The sequence below is a fragment of the Balearica regulorum genome, chromosome W, assembly GCF_011004875.1.
Source record: "Balearica regulorum gibbericeps isolate bBalReg1 chromosome W, bBalReg1.pri, whole genome shotgun sequence".
Classification (NCBI taxonomy): domain Eukaryota; kingdom Metazoa; phylum Chordata; class Aves; order Gruiformes; family Gruidae; genus Balearica; species Balearica regulorum.
Window position 1 is genome coordinate 25,773,917 of NC_046219.1, and position 22,773 is coordinate 25,796,689.

General features: G+C 47.6%; 1 protein-coding gene and 1 long non-coding RNA gene across 5 annotated transcripts in view; one reads left to right on the top strand and one right to left on the bottom strand.

Moving 5' to 3' along the window:
- Nucleotides 1-20,162, bottom strand: part of LOC142599175 (lens epithelium-derived growth factor-like) — a 163,031-nt gene extending 142,869 nt beyond the window's left edge. For 2 of the 4 annotated variants that reach the window (XM_075739011.1, XM_075739012.1), the window contains exons 1-2: nt 20,095-20,162; nt 19,509-19,689 (exon numbers count right to left, since the gene is read on the bottom strand). In XM_075739011.1, coding sequence (XP_075595126.1) covers nt 19,509-19,580 — 72 coding nt within the window. In that variant the 5' untranslated portion in view covers nt 19,581-19,689; nt 20,095-20,162. Of the gene's footprint in view, nt 1-19,508; nt 19,690-19,792; nt 19,885-20,094 lie in introns of those variants that run through there. The other 2 variants (XM_075739013.1, XM_075739010.1) reach the window with 2 other exon arrangements.
- LOC142599224 (uncharacterized) overlaps nt 1-22,773 on the top strand; it is a 620,151-nt gene that overhangs the window by 325,797 nt on the left and 271,581 nt on the right. The window lies entirely within an intron of this gene.

Below are 22,773 nucleotides of genomic sequence, written 5' to 3' on the forward strand. Positions count from 1 at the left end.
TATGAACTGACTGCAAACCCCATTCCCCATCCCTCCTGTGCCACTGGTGGGTGGAGGAGGTAGAAGAGTTAGGAGTGAAGGTGTGTATGGGAAGAAGGGGTGGGGTTGGGGGAAGGTGGTTTTAGTTTTGCTTTGTTTCTCACTATTCTACTCTATTTTTAATTGCCAGCAACAAATTAATTAAATTAATTTCCCCAAGTCAGGTCTGTTTTGCCCGTGACAGTGACAGGTGAGAGATCTCCCTGTCCTTATCTTGATCCATGACCTTTTTCATCTTATTTTCTCCCCCTGTCCTGCTGAGAAGGGGGTGTGAAAGAGCAGCTTGGTGGGTACCTGGCAGCCAGCCAATGTTAACCCACCACACTCTGGCCTGTGGTGCCAGCTACTAGAGTGGGTGGGGGTCTTGGCCGCCAGCCACTGGGGCAACATCAGGGTGAGTACCAAAAACCAGCTACTGGGAGCAATCAGCGTGTGAGGCCAGTAAAGGGCTCAAAACCAGTGGCTGGAGCAGGACTGCAGGATCACAGCCTGTGTGCTTGCTGCCAGCTGCTGGGGGGGACCAGAGTGTCTGTATCTTCCCAAAACTGGGTATGTGTGGGTGTGCATGTGTATAATTCAAGCTGGACTAGCTGGCAAATAGGAAGCCCTGAGTCCAGTCAGGGGTATCACGTGGGTGGAGGGTCTGTGCTGGTATGCCCGGGGGGACTTGCAAATGTGGAGTGCCTGTGGGACAAGTGTGTGTGTACCTGTTTGTGTTTACTAGCAAGCATCAAGCTGGACTAGCTAGCAAGTAGGGAACCCATGAAGCAGATAGGAGGGCCTAGGACTTGGGCAGGAATGCCAGTACTAGGGGAATCAGCAAATCTGAGTGTGCTTGTGAATCTAGAGAGTGTCATGTGTGTGCCTTCACTAGTTGAATTTCTATCTCTACCAGCCATAGAGAAGGAAGGGGACTTGGCTGTCTTTGTTTTATGCACGTCCTATATGTAGGTGCTGATGAAGGCTTCACCTTGCCTGTGGCAGTCTGTGTAGCCAGCTGTGTCTGTGTCCTCTGTGTGTGTGTGTCTCTGGGATATGTGCTCAGCTTCACTACTGGTTGAACATGCAAATGGGAAAGCAGCAGCCTCATCCCTCAGCCTGGGCAGAAACCCTGGGTTCACTGGACTGGGCTCCAGCAGATGAGCAAGAGGGAGTCCTAGGCTGGAGAAGGTGGCTGCACTCATAACATCCTTTAACAATACCAACAACTGTTAAAAAAGAAAATAGCATCAACAATTTTCAAATTAACATTTACTTAAGAAAGAATGGAGTATAGGTAAAAAGTAGTATTCAGTTCCTCCCAAATATCACCTCCTCCTCACCATAATCTATAGCAACACTTCCTGTTCCCATACCCAACTGATGACTTACCCAAGCCCAAATCTCATATGCTATGAAAAATATAGAGGCTGTTTTGTGGTTTTTTTTTAATAATTCTAATCTCTGAATATTTTGTCTACAAGCCCACAACCATGAACTCAAATAAAGCGCTCACTGAACTTGTCATCACAGAATGTCAGACTCACAGAATGGTTGAGGTTGGAAGGGACCTCTGGAGGTCATCTGGTCCAAACCCCCTGCTCAAGCAGGGCCACCTAGAGCTGTTTACCCATGACCATGTCCAGATTGCTTTTGAATATCTCCAAGGAGGGAGACTCCACAAACTCTCTGGATAATCTGTTACAGTGCTCAGTCACCCTCACAATAAAAAAAGTGTTTCCTGATGTTCAGAAGGAACCTCCTGTGTTTCAGGTTGTGCCCATTGCCTCTGGTCCTGTCACTGGGCACCACTGAAAAGAGCCTGGCTCTGTCCTCCTTGCACCCTCCCTTCAGGTATTTCTATACATTGATGAGATCCCCCCAGAGCCTTCTCTTCTCTAGGCTAAACAGTCCTAGCTCCCTCAGCCTTTCCTCATACGAGAGATGCTCCAGTCCCTTAATCATCTTCGTGGCCCTTTCCTGGACTCTCTCCATTATGTCCATGTCTCTCTTGTACTGGGGAGCCCGGAACTAGACACTGTACTCCAGGTGTGGCCTCACCAGTGCTGAGTAGAGGGAAAGGATCACCTCCCTCGACCTGCCGGCAATACTTTGCCTGATGCAGCTCAGGATACCATTCGCCACCTTTGCTGCAAGGGCACGCTGCTGGCTTATGTTCAACTTGGTGTCCACCAGGACCCCAGGTCCTTTTCTGCAAAGCTGCTTTCCAGCTGGGTGGCCACCAGCATATATTGGTGCATGGGGTTGTTCCTCCCCAGGGGCAGGACTTGGCACTTCCTCTTGTTGAACTGTCAGCCCATTTCTCCAGCCTGTTGAGGTCTCTCTGGATGGCATCACAACCCTCTGGCATATCAGCCGCTCCTCCCAGTATTGTATCATCTGCAAACTTGCTGAGGGTATACCCTGTCATATCGTCTGGGTCATTAATGAAGGTGTTGAACAGAATCAGACCCGGTATTGACCCCTGGGGTATACCGCTAATTACTGGCCTCCAACTAGATTCTGCCACTGATTACCATGCTCTGGGCCTGGCCGTTCAGCCAGTTTTCAATCTGCCTCCCTGTGTGCTCATCCAGCCCATACATCAACAGTTTCTATGTAAGGATCTTATAGAAGACAGTTACATTGGGTCTGGCTGAGATGGAGTTAATTTTCCCCATAGCAGCCCTCAGTACTGTGCTTTGTATTGGTAGCCAGAAAGGTGTTGATAATACACCCAAGTTTTGACTATTACTGAGCAGTGCTGGCACAGCATCAAGGCTATCTCTCCAACATCCCCTTCTCTCACCAGCAGGCTGGGGGTGGGCAAGATCTTGGGAGAGGACATAGCCAGGACAGCTGACACAAATTGACCAAAGGGATATTTCATACCATATGACATCTGCTCAGCAATAAAAGCTAAGAGAAAGAAGGTGGGGGGACACACCACACATTTGTTATTTACAACCGTTGTCTTCCGGAGCAATTGCTACGTGTACTGAAGCCCCACTTCCCGGGAAGTGGCCGGATATCACCTGCTGATGGATTTGCATGGCAAGGTTTTGGTAGGGGGGGGGCTACAGGGGCGGCTTCTGCTAGAAGCTGCTAGAAGCTTCCCCTATGTCCGATAGAGCCAATGCCAGCCGGCTCCAAGACAGACCCACCCCTGGCCAAGGCCAAGGCAATCAGCAACAGTGGCAGGGCATTTGTGATATCATATTTAAGAAGGAAAAAAACCCCAAAACCTAGCAGCAGCTTTTGCAGCCAGAGAGAGGAGTGAGAAGATGTAAGAAACTCTGCAGACACCAAGGTCAGTGCAGAAGGAGGGGGAGGAGGTGCTCCAGGCGCCGGAGCAGAGATTCCCCTGCAGCCCGTGGTGAAGACCATGGTGAGGCAGACTGTCCCCCTGCAGCCCATGGAGGATGATGGGGAGCAGAGATTTCACCTGCAGCCTGTGGAGGACCCCATGCTGGAGCAGATGGAGACACCTGAAGGAGGCTGTGACCCCATGGGAAGCCCACACTGGAGCAGTCCGGTCCTGAAGGTCTGCAACCCGTGGAAGAGACCCACGCTGGAGCAGTTCGTGAAGAACTGCAGCCCATGCAAAGGACTCACATTGGAGAAGTTCGTGGAGGACTGTCTCCCATGGGAGGGACCCCACGCTGGAGCAGGGGAAGAGTGTGAGGAGTCCTCTCCCTGAGGAGGAAGGAGCAGCAGAGACAACGTGGGATGAACTGAAAGCAACCCCCATTCCCCGTCCCCCTGTGCTGCTGGGTGGGAGTAGATAGAGAATTTGGGAGTGAAGTTAAGCATGGAAAGAAGGGAGGGGGTGTTTTAAGATTTGGTTTTATTTCTCATTAGTCTATTCTGCTTTGTTTTGTAATAAATTAGATGATTTTTTTTTTTCTAAGTTGAGTCTGTTTTGCCCTGTGACAGTAATTGGTGAACAATCTCTCCCTGTCCTTATCTCGACCCATGAGCCTTTCATAATTGTCCTGATTTCAGCAGGGATAGAGTTAATTTTCTTTCTGACAGCTGGTGTAGTGCTGTGTTTTGTATTTAGGATGAGAACAATGTTGATAACACGCTGATGGCTTTAGTTGTTGTCAAGGACTTTTCACCTTCTCGTGCTGCCCTGCTAATGAGGAGGCAGGGGACACCCAAGAAGCTGTGAGGGGACACAGCGAGGACAGCTGACCCAAACTGACCAAAGAGTTATTCCATACCATACAACGTCATGTTCCATTTGCAGCTGGGGGCCTGGTGCAGCAGCTGGGAGCCTTGCATAGCAGGTGGGGGTCTTGCACAGCATTGACTTTGATGTGATGGCGTTTGTCTTCCCAAGTAACCGCTACATGTGATGGAGCCCTGCTTTCCTGGAGATGGCTGAATACCTGCCTGCCGATGGGAAGTGATGAAGGAATTCCTTGTCTTGCTTTGCTTGTGCGTGTGGGCTGAGAGGCTGGGCAGCTGGGGGTCTTGCGTAGTGTCAACTTCAGGTGGTGGGAAATTGTGCTGTTCATCACTTGTTTTGTATATATTATTATTATTATTATTTTTCTTTTTGTGTTTATCCTATTAAACTGTTTTTATCTCAACCCATGAGTTTTCTCACTTTCATTCTTCCGATTCTATCCCCCATCCCGTCAGAGGGCGGGTAGTGAGCGAGCAGCTGCATGGTGCTTAGTTGCCAGCCGGGGCTAAACCACAACAGTCCTATTTTCTCCCCCTGTCCAGTTGAGGAGGGGAAGTGATAGACCGGCTTTGGTGGGTATCTGGCCTCCAGCCGGGGTCAACCCACCACAGTCCTTTTTGGTGCCTGTCCTGGTTTTGGCTAGGATAGAGTTAATTTTCACAAGGAGCCAGGACAGGTGAGCCAAGCTGGCCAAGGGGGTATTCCATACCATGTGACATCACGCTCACCATAAAAGGGGGGTAGTCGGGGAGGGGTGGCTTGGGCCAGCTCAGGATGGTGTGGGCTGAGCCTCTGGTCAGTCAAATTTCCTTGTGTTATCACCTGTTGTGTATATTCTAAGTACTGTTGTTATTTCCCTCTCCCTTTGTTGTCCCAGTAAACTGTCCTTATCCCAACCCACCAGGTTTTGCCTTTGTCTTCCCATTCTCCTCCCCATCCCACCAGAGGTGGGGGAGGGGAGAGGAGTGAGCGAGCGGCTGCGTGGTGCTCAGCTGCTGACTGGGGTTAAACCACGACAATGTGCCTGGAGGTGGTTCCCAGATTTAGCTGCTCCATCACTTTCCCAGAGACTGAGGTGAAGCTCACCAGCCTGTAGTTCCGTGAGTCCTCCTTCTAGTCCTTGAAGACGGGAGTGACAACTGCTTTCCTCCATTCCTCAGGCACGTCTCCCAATCACCATGATTGATCAAAGATTATTGAGAGTGGCCTTGCAATGACATCAGCCAGCTCCCTTAGCACTCGTGGGTGCATCCCATCAGGGCCTATGGATTTATGTATGTCCAGTTTGCTTAAATGTTTCCTGACCTGATCCTTTTCCACCAAGGGTACATCTTCCTTGCTCCAGATTTTCCCCCTGGTCTCTGGGGCCTGGGATTCCTGAAGGCCAGTTTTGCCAGTAAAGACCAAGGCAAAGAAGGTATTCAGTACCTCAGCCTTTTCCATGTCCTGTGTCACCAGGGCCTCTGCCCCATTCAGCAATGGGCCCACATTTTCCCTCATCTTCCTTTTGTCACCTAAGTACTTAGAGAAGCCCTTCTTGTTGCCAATGACATCCCTGGCCAGACTGAATTCCATCTGGGCTTTATCTTTCCTGATCTCATCCCTGCATGCTCAGAGAATGTTTCTGTATTCCTCCCAGGTTACCCATCCTTGCTTCCACCATCTGTATGCTTCCTTTTAGAGTTTGGGTTTGGCCAGGATCTCCTTGTTCATCCACGCAGGCCTCTGGGCATTTTTGCCTGACTTTGTGCTCATTGGGATGGACTGTTCATGAGCTTGGAGGAAGTGATCCTTGAATATTAACCAGATTTAATGGCTCCCTCTTCCTTCCAGGGCCTTTTCCCAGAAGACTCTTCCAAGCAGATCTTTGAAGATGTCAAAGTCTCCTCTCCTGAAATCTAGCGTTGTGATTCTGCTTTTTGTCCTCCTCTCTCCTCTCGGGATCCTGAACTCCACCATCTCATGATCACTGCAGCCAAGGATACCTTCAAATCCCCAATGAGCCCCTCCTTGTTGGTAAGTAGGAAGTCCAGCAGAGTATCTCTCCTCGTTAACTCCTCTATCGCTTGGGTCAGGAAGCTGTCATCTATGCAGTCCAGGAACCTCCCTGAATTGCTTATGCCCTTCTGAGTTGTCCCTCCAGAAGATATCAGGGTGGTAGAAGACGCCTATAAGGACCAGGGCCTCTGAACATGCAGATACTCCTAGATGTCTGTAGAGGGCCTGATCCACTTGTTCTTCCTAGTCAGGAGTCCTGTAGTAGACATTGACTAGAATGTAACCCTTACCTAACTTCTCTTTATTCCTGACAGTCCCATTTCTGGCTAGGATAGAGTTAATTTTCACAAGGAGCCAGGACAGGTGAGCCAGGCTGGCCAGGGGGCTATTCCATACCCTGTGATGTCATGTTCACCATAAAAGGGGAGGGGTGGGTTCAGCATGGCTCAGGGCAGGCTGAGCCTCAGGTGGTGGGATGGGTACATTGTTTTCTGTTATCACCCATTGTGAATATCTGTTATCAGTACTGTTGTTGATTGTTTCCCTCTCCCTTGCTGTCCCAGTAAACTGCCCTTATCTCCTCCCCATCCTGCTGGGGGAGGGGTGAGTCAGAAGCTGCTTGGTGCTCAGCTGCCAGCTGGGGCTAAACTAAGTCAGTCCTTTTTTGGCACCCAACGTGGGGCTCGAGGGGTTGTGATAACAAGTCTGACCCAACTGTGTTAAAACAAAGTTGTTATAAACATTTATAATGTTATTGAAACAGTCACTGGTCACAATGATGTTCTGTTTGGTCCCATGGCTCTGGTTTGTAAACCTGTGTTTACTCTATGTAATCCCTGCAGCGCTGTTTATCACCTCTGGGAGAGGGGTTCCTGTTCTCATGTTGTTGTATTGTGTCATAACAACTTATGATAAGATATCATCAACAGTCATGAGTCTGAGCTGGTACTTGTATGTAGCATTTCTGTCATGCCCGTACCTTGGACAACATCTCTCAGAATTGATTAATAATTGCACCCAATCTATGGGGAAGACAGGGGGGGATACCTTCTCCCACTCTTTCACCTCCCCTTTTCCCTTTTGGTTGGTTACAACAATTTTTGAGAATGTTGAATACCCTTGGAATGTTCAGGCCAGTATATTCCTATTGCTAGGTCTCCTGCATGTTTTCCAAGTCCTGTTCAGGATTAGCAAAAATTGTTTCAAGAATACCACCCAGGGATCTTCCTGAAGGATGAATAGTCAGGGCTGGAATGGCATGTGGGAGAGTATGGGTGGGTATCTAGAGACATTCTCACCCCCAATGGTTTGCAGCTTCACTCCTGAACAACTGCAAGACCCTGATAAAATGGCAGAATATTTGAAAGAAAAATGCTGCGGGTATTCCAAGGAGACACAATTTACCACACTGTGCTGGGCCCTGGCCACGATCTGTCAAACACTGCTTGATAGTAGACAACACCATCAGGGAGGAGAGAAAGAGAACAGACCCACAGGCACTGCAAATACCCAAACCCCCGCAACAGGCACTGTAGCCGAGCCAAAAGATCAACCCATACCAGTATCAGTCGCCCCTATACACAAAAAGAAATGCACAAGGAAATCGGTTCGCTTAGTGAAGGATGATGATGAACTGGGACCATCACGAGAACAAGAAGAGGAGCCAGAACCAGAAATGATCACCCGATCCCTGTCCCTGAGTGAGTGTATATTGGACTGTGTGAATCCAATGGCCTGGCACATGAGACCCACAAGAGTACAAGGCCCTAGTGGACACTGGTGCACAGTGTACTTTAATGCCATCCAGGTATGAAGGGGTAGAACCCATCTCTATTTCTGGTGTGACAGGAGGATCCCAACAGTTGACTCTGTTGGAGGCTGAAGTGAGTCTCACTGGGAATGACAGGCAAAAGCACTCCATTGTGACTGGCCCAGAGGCTCTGTGCGTCCTGGGCATAGACTGTCTGAGGAGAGGGTATTTCAAGGACCCAAAAGGACACAGGTTGGCTTTTGGTATAGCTGCCTTGGAAGCGGAGGACATTGAACCATTGTCTAGTTTGCCTGGTCTCTCAGAGGACCCTTCTGTTGTGGGGCTGCTGAGGGTTGAAGAGCAACAGGTGCCAATTGCTACCACAGCTGTGCACCGGCGGAAATACCGCACCAACCGAGACTCCCTGGTTCCCATCCATAAGCTGACTCGTCAACTGGAGGGTCAGGGAGTGATCAGCAGAACCCGCTCACCCTTTAACAGTCCCATGTGGCCAGTACGGAAGTCCAATGGAGAGTGGAGGCTGATGGTAGACTATCGTGGCCTGAATGAAGTCACACTGCCAATGAGTGCTGCTGTGCCAGACATGCTGGAACTTCAATATGAACTGGAGTCAAAGGCAGCCAAATGGTATGCCACAATTGATATCGCTAATGCATTTTTCTCGATCCCTTTGGTGGCAGAGTGCAGGCCACAGTTTGCCTTCACTTGGAGGGGCATCCAGTACACCTGGAATCGACTGCCCCAGGGGTGGAAACACAGCCCCACCATTTGCCATGGCCTGATCCAGACTGCACTGGAAAAGGGTGAAGCCCCAGAGCACCTGCAATACATTGATGACATCATTGTATGGGGCAACTCAGCAGAGGAAGTTTCAGAGAAAGGGAAGAAAATAATCCAAATCCTGCTGCAGGCTGGCTTTGCCATAAAACAAAGTAAGGTGAAGGGGCCTGCGCAGGAAATCCAATTTTTAGGAATAAGGTGGCATGATGGGCGGCATCAGTTCCCAATGGATATTATCAACAAAATAGCAGCCATGTCTCCACCAACCAACAAAAAGGAAACACAGGCCTTCTTAGGTGTTATGGGTTTCGGGTGAATGCACATTTCAAATTACAGTCTGATAGTAAGTCCTCTCTATCACGTAACCTGGAAGAAGAATGATTTCAAATGGGGCCCTGAGCAACGACAAGCCTTTGAACAAATTAAACAAGAAATAATTCATGCAGTAGCCCTTGGGCCAATCTAGGCAGGACCAGATGTGAAAAATGTGCTCTACACCGCAGCCGGGGAGAACAGCCCTACCTGGAGTCTCTGGCAGAAAGCACCAGGGAAGACTCGAGGCCAACCCCTGGGGTTTTGGAGTCGGGGATACAGAGGATACGACGCCTGCTACACTCCAACTGAAAAAGAGATATTGGCAGCCTATGAAGGGGTTCGAGCTGCTTCCGAGGTGATTGGTACTGAAGCACAGCTCCTCCTGGCACCCCGACTCCCAGTGCTGGGCTGGATGTTCAAAGGGAGGGTCCCTTCTACACACCATGCAACCGATGCTATGTGGAGTAAGTGGGTTGCACTGATCACACAGCAGGCTCGAATAGGAAACCCCAATCGTCCAGGAATCCTGGAAGTGATCACAGACTGGCCAGAAGGGAAAGATTTCGGAATGTCGCCAGAGGAGGAGGTCACACGTGCTGAAGAAGCCCCACCGTATAATAAACTACCAGAAGATGATAAGCCATACGCCCTGTTCACTGATGGGTCCTGTCGCATCGTGGGAAAGCATCGAAGGTGGAAGGCTGCTGTATGGAGTCCTACAGGGTGAGTCGCAGAAGCTGCTGAAGGAAAAGGCAAATTGAGCCAATTGGCAGAGGTGAAAGCCATCCAGCTGTCTCTAGACATTGCTGAAAGAGTAAAGAGGCCAATGCTCGACCTCTCTACTGATTCATGGATGGTGGTCAATGCCCTGTGGGGGTGGTTACAGCAATGGAAGCAGAGCAACTGGCAGCGCAGAGGCAAACCCATCTGGGCTGCCCCACTGTGGCAAGATATCGCTGCCCGGCTAGAGAAGCTAGTTGTAAAGGTACGTCACGTAGATGCCCACGTACCCAAGAGTCGGGCCACTGAGGAACATCAGAACAACCAGCAGGTGGATCAGGCTGCCAAGATTGAAGTGGCTCAGCTGGATTTGGACTGGCAACGTAAGGGTGGGCCCATGACACCTCAGGCCATCAAGGAAGAGATGTGACATATAGATGGGCCCGCGATCGAGGGGTGGACTTGAGCGTGGACGCCATCTCACAGGTCATCCATCAATGTGAAACGTGCACTGTAATCAAGCAAGCCAAGCGGGTAAAGCCTCTGTGGTATGGAGGACGATGGCTGAAATATAAATATGTGGAAACATAGCAAATCGACTACGCCACACTCCCACAAAGCCGCCAAGGCAAGCGTTACGTTCTTACAATGGTGGAAGCAACCACTGGGTGGCTGGAAACACACCCTGTGCCCCATGTCACTGCCCGGAACACTATTCTGGGTCTTGAAAAGCAAGTCTTGTGGCAACGTGGCACCCCAGAAAAAGAATTGATTCAGACAACTGGACTCATTTTTGGAACAACCTCATAAGACACCTGGGCCAAAGAGCATGGTATTGAGTGGGTGTATCACATCCCCTACCATGCACCAGCCTCTGGGAAAGTTGAAAGGTGCAATGGGCTGCTAAAAACCACCCTGAGGGCAATGGGTGGTGGGACCCTCAAACACTGGGACACACAGTTAGCAAAGGCCACCTGGTTAGTTAACACTAGGGGATCTGCCAATCGAGCTGGCCCTGCCCAGTCAAAATTCCCACGCCCAGTAGAAGGGGATAAAGTTCCTGTAGTGCGCATGAAAAATATGTTGGGTAAAACAGTTTGGGTTATCCCTGCTTCAGGCAAAGGCAAGCCCATCTGCAGGATTGCTTTTGCTCAGGGACCAGGGTGCACTTGGTGGGTGATGAGAAAGGATGGGGAAGTCCGGTGTGTACCCCAAGGGGATTTCATTTTGGGTGAAAATAGCCAATAAATTAAATTGTATGATGTGAATTGCTATATACTGTATCAATGGTATGACCATAAGAATCTCCCAAAACTAATGAAGGACGGACTTTGAAACTGAACAAAGTGCCACAATGATGGAACTAGAACTGACTTCAGCAACTGGTGCCCAGGAACTTCATTGAAAATCACATCTTTGACATCCAGACTGCGAGCATGGACCATGCCAGATACACCAGCCGTGAAAAACTCCAGATGCAGCATGCAACAATCCAGCAGCACGCACCATTGCTCCTGCTCTGAGAGACTGTAATGGCAGATGGAACCCAAAGCCATGGACTACATGAACTCGATGGACACTTTAGAGTGATGGCCCATAGAGTAAGGCAATGATATCTGTGTGTGAATAATCTGGGCATGACGTAGATGGTATGGAATAAGGGATGGGTAATTTCCTGGTTTTGGCTAGGATAGAGTTAATTTTCCCAAGGAGCCAGGACAGGTGAGCCAAGCTGGCCGGGGGCTATTCCATACCATGTGACATCATGCTCACCATAAAAGGGGCCTAGTTGGGGAAGGGCAGGTTCAGTGTGGCTCTGGGACAGGTTGAGTGTCTGGTTGGTCCTTGGATTGGTAAATTGCTTTCTGTTATCACCCATTGTGAATATCTGTTATCAGTACTGTTGCTGATTGTTTCCCTCTCCCTTGCTATCCCAGTAAGCTGTCCTTATCCCAACCCACAAGGCTTTGCCTTTGTTTTTCCCATTCTCCTCCCCATTCTGCTGGGGGAGGGGTGAGCTAGGGGTTGCTCAGCTGCTGGCTGGGGCTAAACCACATCACTGACCCATTTAGGATCATTACAGGTGTTTTGCATTTAAATCACAGAAACTCTTCACTTATTTGATTAGCATTGTGTACTCTTCATGTTAGGAGAATTTACCTTCCCAACGAAACTTGAAAAAGTGAACAATATCCTTCTCCTTTCCTTACCCCTCATTTTTTACTCCCATATATGTGGTGAGATTATTTTGTTCTGTGGAGGGAAACTTAAGAGCAGTATGTGGAAGGAGAGGGTTTTTTTCCCTCTAAACATTTTTTTCCCTATTAATTTTGTATTTAGAAATTCAGATTTTCTGAACAGAGGATGGGCAGATTCCTGATTACTTCAAGATGTGATATGCATTTTTTTATTCTTTAAACAAACATAGTATTATTTAAATTTAATACAGGAAATACAGATACAGCCAGAAAGGCTTTTGGGGATTCTTCCATAATGGTGCCTTGTAGGTACTTCCTTGCTTACATGCAAATGCTGGAGGCAACCCTGCTTCAGTCCTGGTTTTTTTGATTTTGTGGTCCCTTCCTGTCATATTACTCCAGGCCCTTTGCTTATTAACCCTGACACTCCCTCACAGGGTTGCTGGTAACTCTCTCCCTCCCCTATCATTCCTAGTTTAAAGTCCTCCTTACCAGGTCAGCCATCCTACTGGCAAAGATACCTTTGCCCTGCTTAGTGAGGTGGATCCCACCTCTCCCAAGCAGACACTGATCTGCAAACTGGGTCCCGTGGTCATAGAAACTAAAACCCTGTTGCCGACACCAGTTCCTGAACCAATTGTTGGTATGCGTTATCAGTGCCCTCCTCCTCACATCCTTTCCCCTCACTGGCAGGACTGAGGACACCACCTGGGTCCTCATGCCCTTAACTGCCACCTCCAGAGCTCTGTAGTCACTTTTGATACTCTCCAGGTTGCCCCTGGCAGCATCATTGGTGCCCACATGGAAGAACAGCAGGGAGTAGTACTCAGAGGGCCAGACAAACCTGGGCAGTCCCTCCACAACATCCAAGATCTGGGCCCCCAGCCAGCAGCAAACATCTCTTGTTGATAGGTCAGGTAGGCAGATGGGTGCCTCTGTCCCCTGCAGCAGGGAGTTGCCCACTACTATCACTCATTGCTTCTTCCTGGTGGTCTTGCATGGTTTAGGGTGAGGTGACCCAGAGCCTTTGCTTGAAAGCACACCTGGCTTTTCTTCACCTTTGAGGGTGGTGAACTTATTTTGTAGCTGTAAGCTCTCCAGTGGGGCAGAAGCCTTCCTCTTGGTGCCTATCTCCCTTTCATCTTCTCTGATGCTGCGCAGCCTGCTCACTTCCTCCCATAACTCCTCCACTTGGTAACACAGCTCCTCCAAGACAGCACACCTCCTGGAGGACAGAGAGCCATCTCTCCTGGCCTCAGAGAGAAGCCCCCAGGCACTCCCTGCAACCTGGAAATCACAAGGCTGTATCCACTATCTGAAGGTCTGCCTGCATCAAAGGCTCTGCCATAGCAGGGGCAGCTGCTTCAAACCTGCCAGGGAAACTACCCTGTGGCGTACAATCACCATAAGTGAAAACACTTAGGCTGGTTTGAATTAAAAGGAGAACTCCTTCTTTGCAACTTTTTATATAAACTGCCACACTTGGCATGGCTTTTAGAGAGGCCTCTACCTGGTACTTGCTAAGCAGGTGTTTGACCCTCCCTAATCAAAGTGTAACTGCAACAAAGGCTCCAGGCACCCTGGGTCAAGGGCAGCTGACCCAGCTTGTTAAAGCTGCTAGAGCTTCTTCAGATCCCTACCCTTTTAGCTCCCCTTACCTGATAGCAGCAGCAGTGTGCTGGTTTTGGCTGGGATAGAGTTAATTTTCTTCATAGTAGTTAGTATGGGGCTGTGTTTTGGATTTGTGCTGAAAACAGTGTTGATGATATAGAGATGTTTTTGTTATTGTTGAGTAGTGCTTACACAGAGTCAAGGCCTTTTCTGCCTCTCACACCACCCCACCAGCGAGTATGCTAAGGGTGCACAAGAAGTTGGGAGGGAGCACAGACAGGACAGCTGACCCAAACTGACCAAAGAGATATTCCATACCATATGACATCATGTTCAGCATATAAAGCTGGGGAAAGAAGGAAGTGGAGGATGTTTGAAGCTATGGTGTTCTGTCTTCCCAAGTAACCATTATGCATGATGCAGCCCTGCTTTCCTGGAGATGGCTGAACACCTGCCTGCCGCTGGGAAGTAGTGAATGAATTCCTTGTTTTGCTTTGCTTGTGCACGCAGCTTTTGCTTTCCCTATTAAACTGTCTTTATCTCAACCCATGAGTTTTTTCCCCTTTCACTCTTCTGATTCTCTCCTCCCTCCCACTGGGGGGGTGGGGGTGAGCAAGTAGCTGTGTGGTGCTTTTAGTTGCCAGGTGGGGTTAAACCACAACAAGCAGGAAACCCCAAGTTTCTTAGAGGTTTTGTAGGAGTTCCCTGATGATCCTGTACCCTGTCCCCAGAAGATCTAAAAGCTCCCAAAGAAAAACGCAGAGATTGCTACACTAACTGCTACATCTGTTTTCTGCTTGTGTTAGCTGTGTCTGCCCTTCCTCCTTCTTTTCCCTGACTTCTAAGAATGATGTCATATGGTATGGAATATCCCTTTGGTCAGGGGGGGTCAGCTGTCCCTTCCCAATTTCTTGTGCAGCCTCAGCTTACTCTCTGGCGAGGCCGAGTGGGAAATAGAAAAGGCCTTGACTCTGTGTAAGCACTGCTCAACAATAATGAAAACATCTCTGTATTATCAACACTGTTTTCATCACAAATCCAAAATGTAGCACCATTCAAGCTACTATGAAGAAAATTATCTGTCCCAGCCAAAAGAAGAACAACTTCTGCCCCTTATTCCATACCATTTACATCATGCTCAGGACCCATACTATCCAATACATCCTCATTAACCATTCCTACCCACAGACATCCTTCCCTTAGTCCATGGGCCACCCATATAAAATGGGCATTGAGTTCATTTAGTCCAATGATTTGGGCTCCATCTGTTATGGTGGTTGCTCAGGATAGAAGAGGCTGTGTGTTGTGTGGAGTTATTGGCCCACCTCAGGGACTGTATCCCATTGGAGGGACCTCACACTGTTCCCCTGTTCCAGTGTGAGGAAGAAGGAGCAGCCAAGATGAACCATTATGAACTAACTGCAACCCCCGTTTCCCATTCCACTGCACAACTCACGGGGCAGGGAGGAGGTAGAAGAGTTGGGAATGAAGGAGCAAAGTTGAGCCTGGGAAGAAGGGATGGGGTGGGGGGAAGGTGGTTTTAGTTTTTTGTTTCTCACTATCCTATTCTATTTTTAATTGGCAATAAATTAAATTAATCTTCTACAAGTTGAATGTGTTTTGCCCCTGACGGTAATTGGTGATCAAACTCCCTGTCCTTATCTTGACCCACAAGTTTCATCATCTTATTTTCTCCCCCTGTCCTGCTGGGGAGGTGGAGTGAGAGAGCAGCTTGGTGGGCACCTGGGGAAAATTGATTTAATTTATTGCCAATTAAAATAATAGAGCAGGATGGTGAGAAACAAAGATAAAACAACACCTTCCCCTCACCCCTTGTTCCCAGGCTCAACTTCATTCTTCCATTCCCAACACCTCTACCTCCCTCCTGCCCTGAGTAGCACAGTGGAGATGGGCAATGAGAGGTTGCAGCCAGTACATAACAGTTCCTCTCTAGCACTCCTACCTCCTCACACTTTTCTCCTACTCCAGCATGGGTCCTCTCTACAGGCTACAGTTCCTGTCAGGCAAACCTGCTCCTGCACTGGCTTTTCACAGGCTGCAGTTCCTTCAGGAAATATCTACCTGCTCCAGTGTGGGGTGCCAGAGGTTAGTGATCCTGGAGTTATCCAGGTATTCAAGATCCCTTTCTATCTTTGGGAAAGAAGTGTGCAGCTCAAGCTTGTGACCTCTGTACTCAGGATCTCCAACATATCTGGATGAGCAGACAACTGGCTGAATGACCAGGCCCAGAGGGTGATCAGCAGTGCAAAGTCTAGTCGGAGCACAGTGACTAGCAGTGTACCCCAGGGGTCAATACTGGGCCCAACATCTTCATTAATGAGCTGGATGATAGGGAAGAACGTACCTCAGCAAGTTTGCAGATGATACAATACTGGGAGGAGCGGCTGATATGCCAGAGGGTTGTGATGCCATCCAGAGAGACCTCAACAGGCTGGAGAAATGGGCTGACAGTTCAACAAGAGGAAGTGCCAAGTCCTGCCCCTGGGGAGGAACAACCCCATGCACCAATATATGCTGGTGGCCACCCAGCTGGAAAGCAGCTTTGCAGAAAAGGACCTGGGGTCCTGGTGGACACCAAGTTGAACATAAGCCAGCAGCGTGCCCTTGCAGCAAAGGTGGCGAATGGTATCCTGAGCTGCATCAGGCAAAGTATTGCCGGCAGGTCGAGGGAGGTGATCCTTTCCCTCTACTCAGCACTGGTGAGGCCACACCTGGAGTACAGTGTCTAGTTCCGGGCTCCCCAGTACAAGAGAGACATGGACATAATGGAGAGAGTCCAGGAAAGGGCCACGAAGATGATTAAGGGACTGGAGCATCTCTCGTATGAGGAAAGGCTGAGGGAGCTAGGACTGTTTAGCCTAGAGAAGAGAAGGCTCTAGGGGGATCTCATCAATGTATAGAAATACCTGAAGGGAGGGTGCAAGGAGGACAGAGCCAGGCTCTTTTCAGTGGTGCCCAGTGACAGGACCAGAGGCAATGGGCACAACCTGAAACACAGGAGGTTCCTTCTGAACATCAGGAAACACTTTTTTTATTGTGAGGGTGACTGAGCACTGTAACAGATTATCCAGAGAGTTTGTGGAGTCTCCCTCCTTGGAGATATTCAAAAGCAATCTGGACATGGTCATGGGTAAACAGCTCTAGGTGGCCCTGCTTGAGCAGGGGGTTTGGACCAGATGACCTCCAGAGGTCCCTTCCAACCTCAACCATTCTATGATTCTAAAAATAGTAAATTCAATAAATTTTAAGCTTTGTTCAGTTTTAAGCTAGAATAACCATTACAAGGCAGATTGCACAGAATAATCTATCCAAGTAGTTCCAAATACAGAGGCTTCTAATGACAGGCAGCTTGGAGAATGGGAACCAGGCCTCTATGACTAATGCACAGAATCATGTGCTAGGCAACATCCTTCTCAGAGTGTGGAAAGATCCATTCTGTGATCTTACCAAGGAGCCTACCAGAGAAGTAAGAATGAGACGTTTCAAATGAACAAAACAAATCAGAAAATTAGGCAGTGAGATGATTACAATCCTCACAAAAGAGAAGTCTAGGGTAAACCCAAATATATTCATGTTGTTTGGTTTTGGTTTTTTTCCTGTGTGTAAACTGAGAGCGCTAATATTGCCATGTGAACACTGGACATCATCTATAGTCATTACGGCATGATGTTGTGAAATACACGCACTGAGCCTGAAATCCTGACCTTACTCCTATTGATGGTCAGTTTCTTTTTTTATTTTAACACAAAGAAGCCTCTGTAATTCAGAGCCTGTGGAAGCTTCTCAGGTGTGTTAGTTACACAGCTGCTTCTTTTTGTTATATCAAGGGGTTATTTCTCCATTTGTGGTGGTTGCATAATGTATTTGTTGTTTTAAAATTGTTAGCTATTAATGCTTCCTTTCCATGGAAGAATTTAGCATTTATTTAGAACAGTTGGTCCAGAGAAGTAATTTCTGGATACAGACTAATTTCACTCAGTAAGTGCTCTGTTAGGAGAAAATATTCTGCCCTGGAAGACTGATACATAGGACCCAATTTTTAAGTTTTTATTTAATTTTTAATCAGAGATGCTGTTATACAAGCAAAATTATCCCAGAGCTGTGTACCTCTTACAGATAATTGCTGTAATTATACTGAGTTTCCCTCATATTATATGGAATTTACACAGCACAAGGCATTAGCTTTGAGTACTGAAACATTTGAAGAGTTTCTTAATGAACATCACCAAGGCACTATGTCAGAATATTCTTTCTTGTTTTAAAAAAGGGACAAATTGTGTTTGGTTATTTTATTTTTCATTTGTTTGTTGGCAGCTGCACACAAATGGTGCAAATCCAGTATGTAAAACAACTCTGGCACCTTCCATAAATTAGTTGTAATTTTCCAGAGAGATGGTTCTAGCATATCAGTCGACTGACAGAAATTAGCATTTCTCTGCCCATTAGTGCTATTACTTTTTACATAGATGGTAAAGATATTAAGCTTCTCTACTTGATGAGCATATACATGTCTAGTTCTCTGAGATGGGTTATATGTTCATTTGCAAATATTTCTCTATCATCTATCTTTGTTCAGAAGCTGTCTCTAATAATATTATATTACAATACAAGCTACAGAGAGGATGGTTTATATTTAATAGGCAATAGCATTAATTTAAAGTTGGGGAAGGACAAGTAATCAAATTGAATAACAGATTCTACATGCAAGATGCCATTCTACCTCCACACCCTTTACATACACTCAGTTTAATTTATATTGGTAGCATTTCCAACCCCCTGAATAACCTAGGGTTGGTAGGACAAAAATCATAGCTTAAAGCCACCATACCCCATGGCCCCTATCACATGCAAGTTTGGCAACTCAACACTGACTCCTACTTTGTGTTGTCCGTAAGAAGGTGTATATAGTAGCCTATTTTCTTAAAAGAACAGTATTCTATATTCATGTGTCAAATCTTGCTCCCCTTGGAATTTGCAATGGTATTGCCACTGGCTTCAGTGATGCCATGATTTGCCTATTTGATGCAGAAACTTGGCTGGTCACCACTATCCCAGGTCAGGAAAGCATTTAAAGGGGTTGAACTTACTCCAAGTGCACTGACCTTTTGATCAGAATGAAAGCACCTTCAGAGTATCAAATCTGTTTTTGTAAGATATCTACTCTATCCTCTGTTATATTTTTAATTACGTTATATAGAGTTTGTTAGCTGCACTTTGGTGAGTCTTGAAGGGAGCAAGGAGAATAGGAAAGAGGACTGGAAGATTTATTACATACTTGCTCCCTCAACCTACTCCACAGAAATAGGAATAGCTAACTTTAATAGTCAAAAGTACTCCTACCAAAACTTAAGGTTTTGGGAGAGGTTTTTTTTTTTTTATCACAAAGGATCAGCTACATATGGAGTTTAGGTTTTCCTCCTAAAAATGCTATTATTTCCAGATTTTAAGACTCTCAAAAACTACTGCTTGACTAATAATAAATAATAATAATAAACCTAATACATATCTTCACATATAGAATTAAAGCAGCCCTTCCACAACTTAAAAAAACCCTAATAACAGCTACTGACTAGACAGTGCTATATGTCAAAAAAAGAGACACTTATAAAGCACCATAAGCCAAGAACAAACCATAGCGTGGGATCTGCAGTGTGATTTAGAAGTCACTTTCAGCAACAGCAGTGCTACCACATACACAGACACACCCACACACACATTGGCAAGATAGAGGCATGACACATTTTATCTATTTTCTTCTCTATAGGTATCTGAAAACATTCTTCTCAACAGAAAACTGAAAGAACAGAAAAAGCAATGAGGAGCAAAAAAAGACAGGTAAAGAGGTAGCAGCAGCCTGCACACAGAGGAGAGAGTGTCTTACCCTGGCTGGCCAATGGGGATAACCTTTCATCTTAGCAAAGATCAAGTCTCCGGGCTTGAAATCTCGGCTCATTTTTTTCACAGCGATGTGACGCCTGTTGCTACGAGACAAATGAGGTTGGGGGAGGGATTTGCACCTCCTTTTCCAGCCACCGGGATGCTTCCAGCCGCTCAAGATCACACTGCCAGAGATAAAAACCACCAGGGGATAGGAAGAAGATGCCAGCAGAGCACTCCACCAAGCGTAGTCCCCCACCTCATATCATTACTCCCCCCCACCACCACCTTCTAGCTAGAAGAGGGATGCTGAAACCAAGCCACCAAATACATCTATATCTGCGCGCACACACCCCCTCCTAACGCAAACAACAACCAATCTTATCTCTGACGCCCTGAGACCCCTCTCCACCCATGCGCAGCACCCCCCCAACCTCGTCCCAACCTGCTTATACTCGCACATGTGACTTCCCGCTTCTGCTTGTGCTCTTTCATTCCCCTCCCCCACGCAATCAACACCACACACATGCATATGATACATGCTTTGTATAATATACATACATAAATACGATATATATATGTATACACACCCCTCCACTAAAGCTTCCCCAAAGCCAACAATGCTCCCGCCGTACCATCTGCCCTCACCCCACACATATGCGCATGCGCTAGAACGGGAAAAGGGGCGGAGGAATAAAATTTGCTTGCCCTTCCCCCACAACCTCAACCGTTGCAGTCTAGTCTCTACCACATTCATGTCCAATCCCATAGTTCATTTCAGCCTGCGGTAGAAAATACCATTATGCTCCCTTTCTCCCCCTAGAAAGTTTGTTGATACTAACTGGAGCAAAAAGAAAAACAAAACATTAAAAAAAAAAAGGAAAGAAAAAATAAGCAAGCCCTGCTGAAAGGGGCTTAATCCCTTCCTGTGTGGGCATATAGAAGGCTAAAGGGGAAAAGAAGTGATATTGTCTTCCTGCGTTAGAGAAGGGAAAGAGACCCTAATTTGTGTTCTCCCCTATAGAGCAGATGAAATAGTTCATTCCTTCTTTCCCAGTTGCTGCTTGGGGAGGGCGAGAGGAGGGGATGTAGTATCTGTCACGGGAATAGGGGAAAGAGAAGCACTTCTGCAGAGGAGGCAGTGGCAGCTGTGTTCGGGCAAGGCAGATGGAAGAGACAGCATGTACGAAGTACTGCAATTTTCATCTACTAACTTCTCCATTCCAGACAGTGGTTATGACATACTGGCCTTAGCAAGTTTGACCTGCTTGCGCAGGCAGTTACCTGGGAGGGACCTGCCCCTAGACAGAAGCTCGCAGGCAGCTCCTGGTGACAGCTGTGCAAAAACAGGGAGAAAAGTCTACTGAGAAGCACTGATCCTGGACTGCTGGGGGAGGGGTAAAGGTTTGTTTTGGCTGAGGCAGCTTCGTCTTGGCTTCAGGAGTCTGCGTCATTTCTTCCCTGACGTGCGGAAAGCATACTCCACAACTGGGAAAGTTGTAAAGTAGGTATGTTTATTCAGCGCTGGGCAGCACGGGGGGGTCATCCCACCAAAATCGTGCGCACCTTGCAGCAATTCCCTTTGAATTTTATGCAACAGAATGTTACATATTCAAAAAGCACCTATACATATTCATGATCTTTCCGTGGAAAGGCGGTCTTATTACAATGAGTTCATTTCCATTGTCTCCACCTTTAACTCCTCTCAGCTGCGTGCACCCGCAGTGCCTCTTGGTGGTCCTGGGCTGGGGTCTTAGGGATGAAGGCCGTATGTCTTCCTCACTGTGCACTTTTCACCTTCACCACAAAACTTACTCAGACCGGTTCCTAATTAGCAGAGAATCCTCCGTGTTCATTCCATTCTGATTTACTACCTCCTTATCTTGTGATTGGTTACAAAAATGCAAGCAGAGCGAAGGGTCATCTTGACCCTTCCTTACGCTAGTTCTTGTTAAAACATCTTACGTAAGGGTTAAGATTACTAGATATGTGGCTTAAGCTAGTTAATGGTCCTGCCATTTCCCTTAAGTGTTAGTTCTCTCTATCATCCCTTAAGTAATGCAAAGCTCTGTTCCTTGTTTGCCCCCTCCAAAGGGCAATGGTTATTGCTAGTGATAGTTCAGGTTGGCAATTCACCTCTACTTTGCAAGTACACTTTTGGGGCACTAGGGAAAAAAAGTAACAGATGGTTCTGGGTCCTTTTGTAAGAGAAGTCCTCCTCAAAGCAAGGTAAAATCAGAACACCAAAACTGCATTGCAAGCTTTCCAAAGAATGAAAAGCAAGAGGGAGTCAAGGACCAACTGTAGTTAAGCAATTACTTTTCATCCAAACATTTTATTTTGGCGATGGCTCACATGCAGTATAGAATACCATTTTTTCAGAACTGCATGTGACTAATTCTGCTAGTATTGCGTTCATTAGCTACAGTCTGGTAATTACAGAGTTTCATGACTTCAATCCTTTTCATCAACTTTTTACTTGTGCGAGTGTATTGGGTTTGCATGGCAAGGTTTTGGTAGTGGGAGGGGGGGCTACAGGGGTAGCTTCTGCGAGAAGCTGCTAGAAGCTTCCCTATGTACAATAGAGCTGATGCCAGCTGGCTCCAAGACAGACCCACCACTGGCCAAGGCTGATAAAATCAGCGATGGTGGTAGCGCCACTGTGATAACATATTTAAGAAGGGGGAAAAAACCAGCCTAGGAGCAGGTTTTGCAGCCAGAGAGAGGAGTGAGAAGATATGAGAAACAACTTTGCAGACACCAAGGTCAGTGCAGAAGGAGGGGGAGGAGGTGCTCCAGGCACCAGAGCAGAGATTCCCCTGCAGCCCGTGGTAAAGACCATGGTGAAGCAGGCTGTCCCCCTGCAGCCCATGGAGGATGATGGTGGAGCAGATATCCACCTGCAGCCCATGGAGGACCCCACGCCAGAGCAGGTGGAGGCACCTGAAGGAGGCTGTGACCCCATGGGAAGCCCGCGCTGGAGCAGGCTCCTGGCAGGACCTGTGCACCCATGGAGAGAGGAGCCAGGTTTTCTGGCAGGACTTGTGACCCCGTGGGGGACCCACGCTGGAGCAGTCTGCTCCTGAAGGACTTGCACCCCATGGAACAGACCCACCCTGGATCAGTTTATGAAGAACTGTAGCTCGTGGGAGAGACTCACGTTGGAGAAGTTCATGGAGGACTGTCTCCCATGAGAGGGACTCCATGCTGGAGCAGGGGAAGAGTGTGAAGAGTCCTCCCCCTGAGGAGGAAGGAGTGGCAGAGACAAC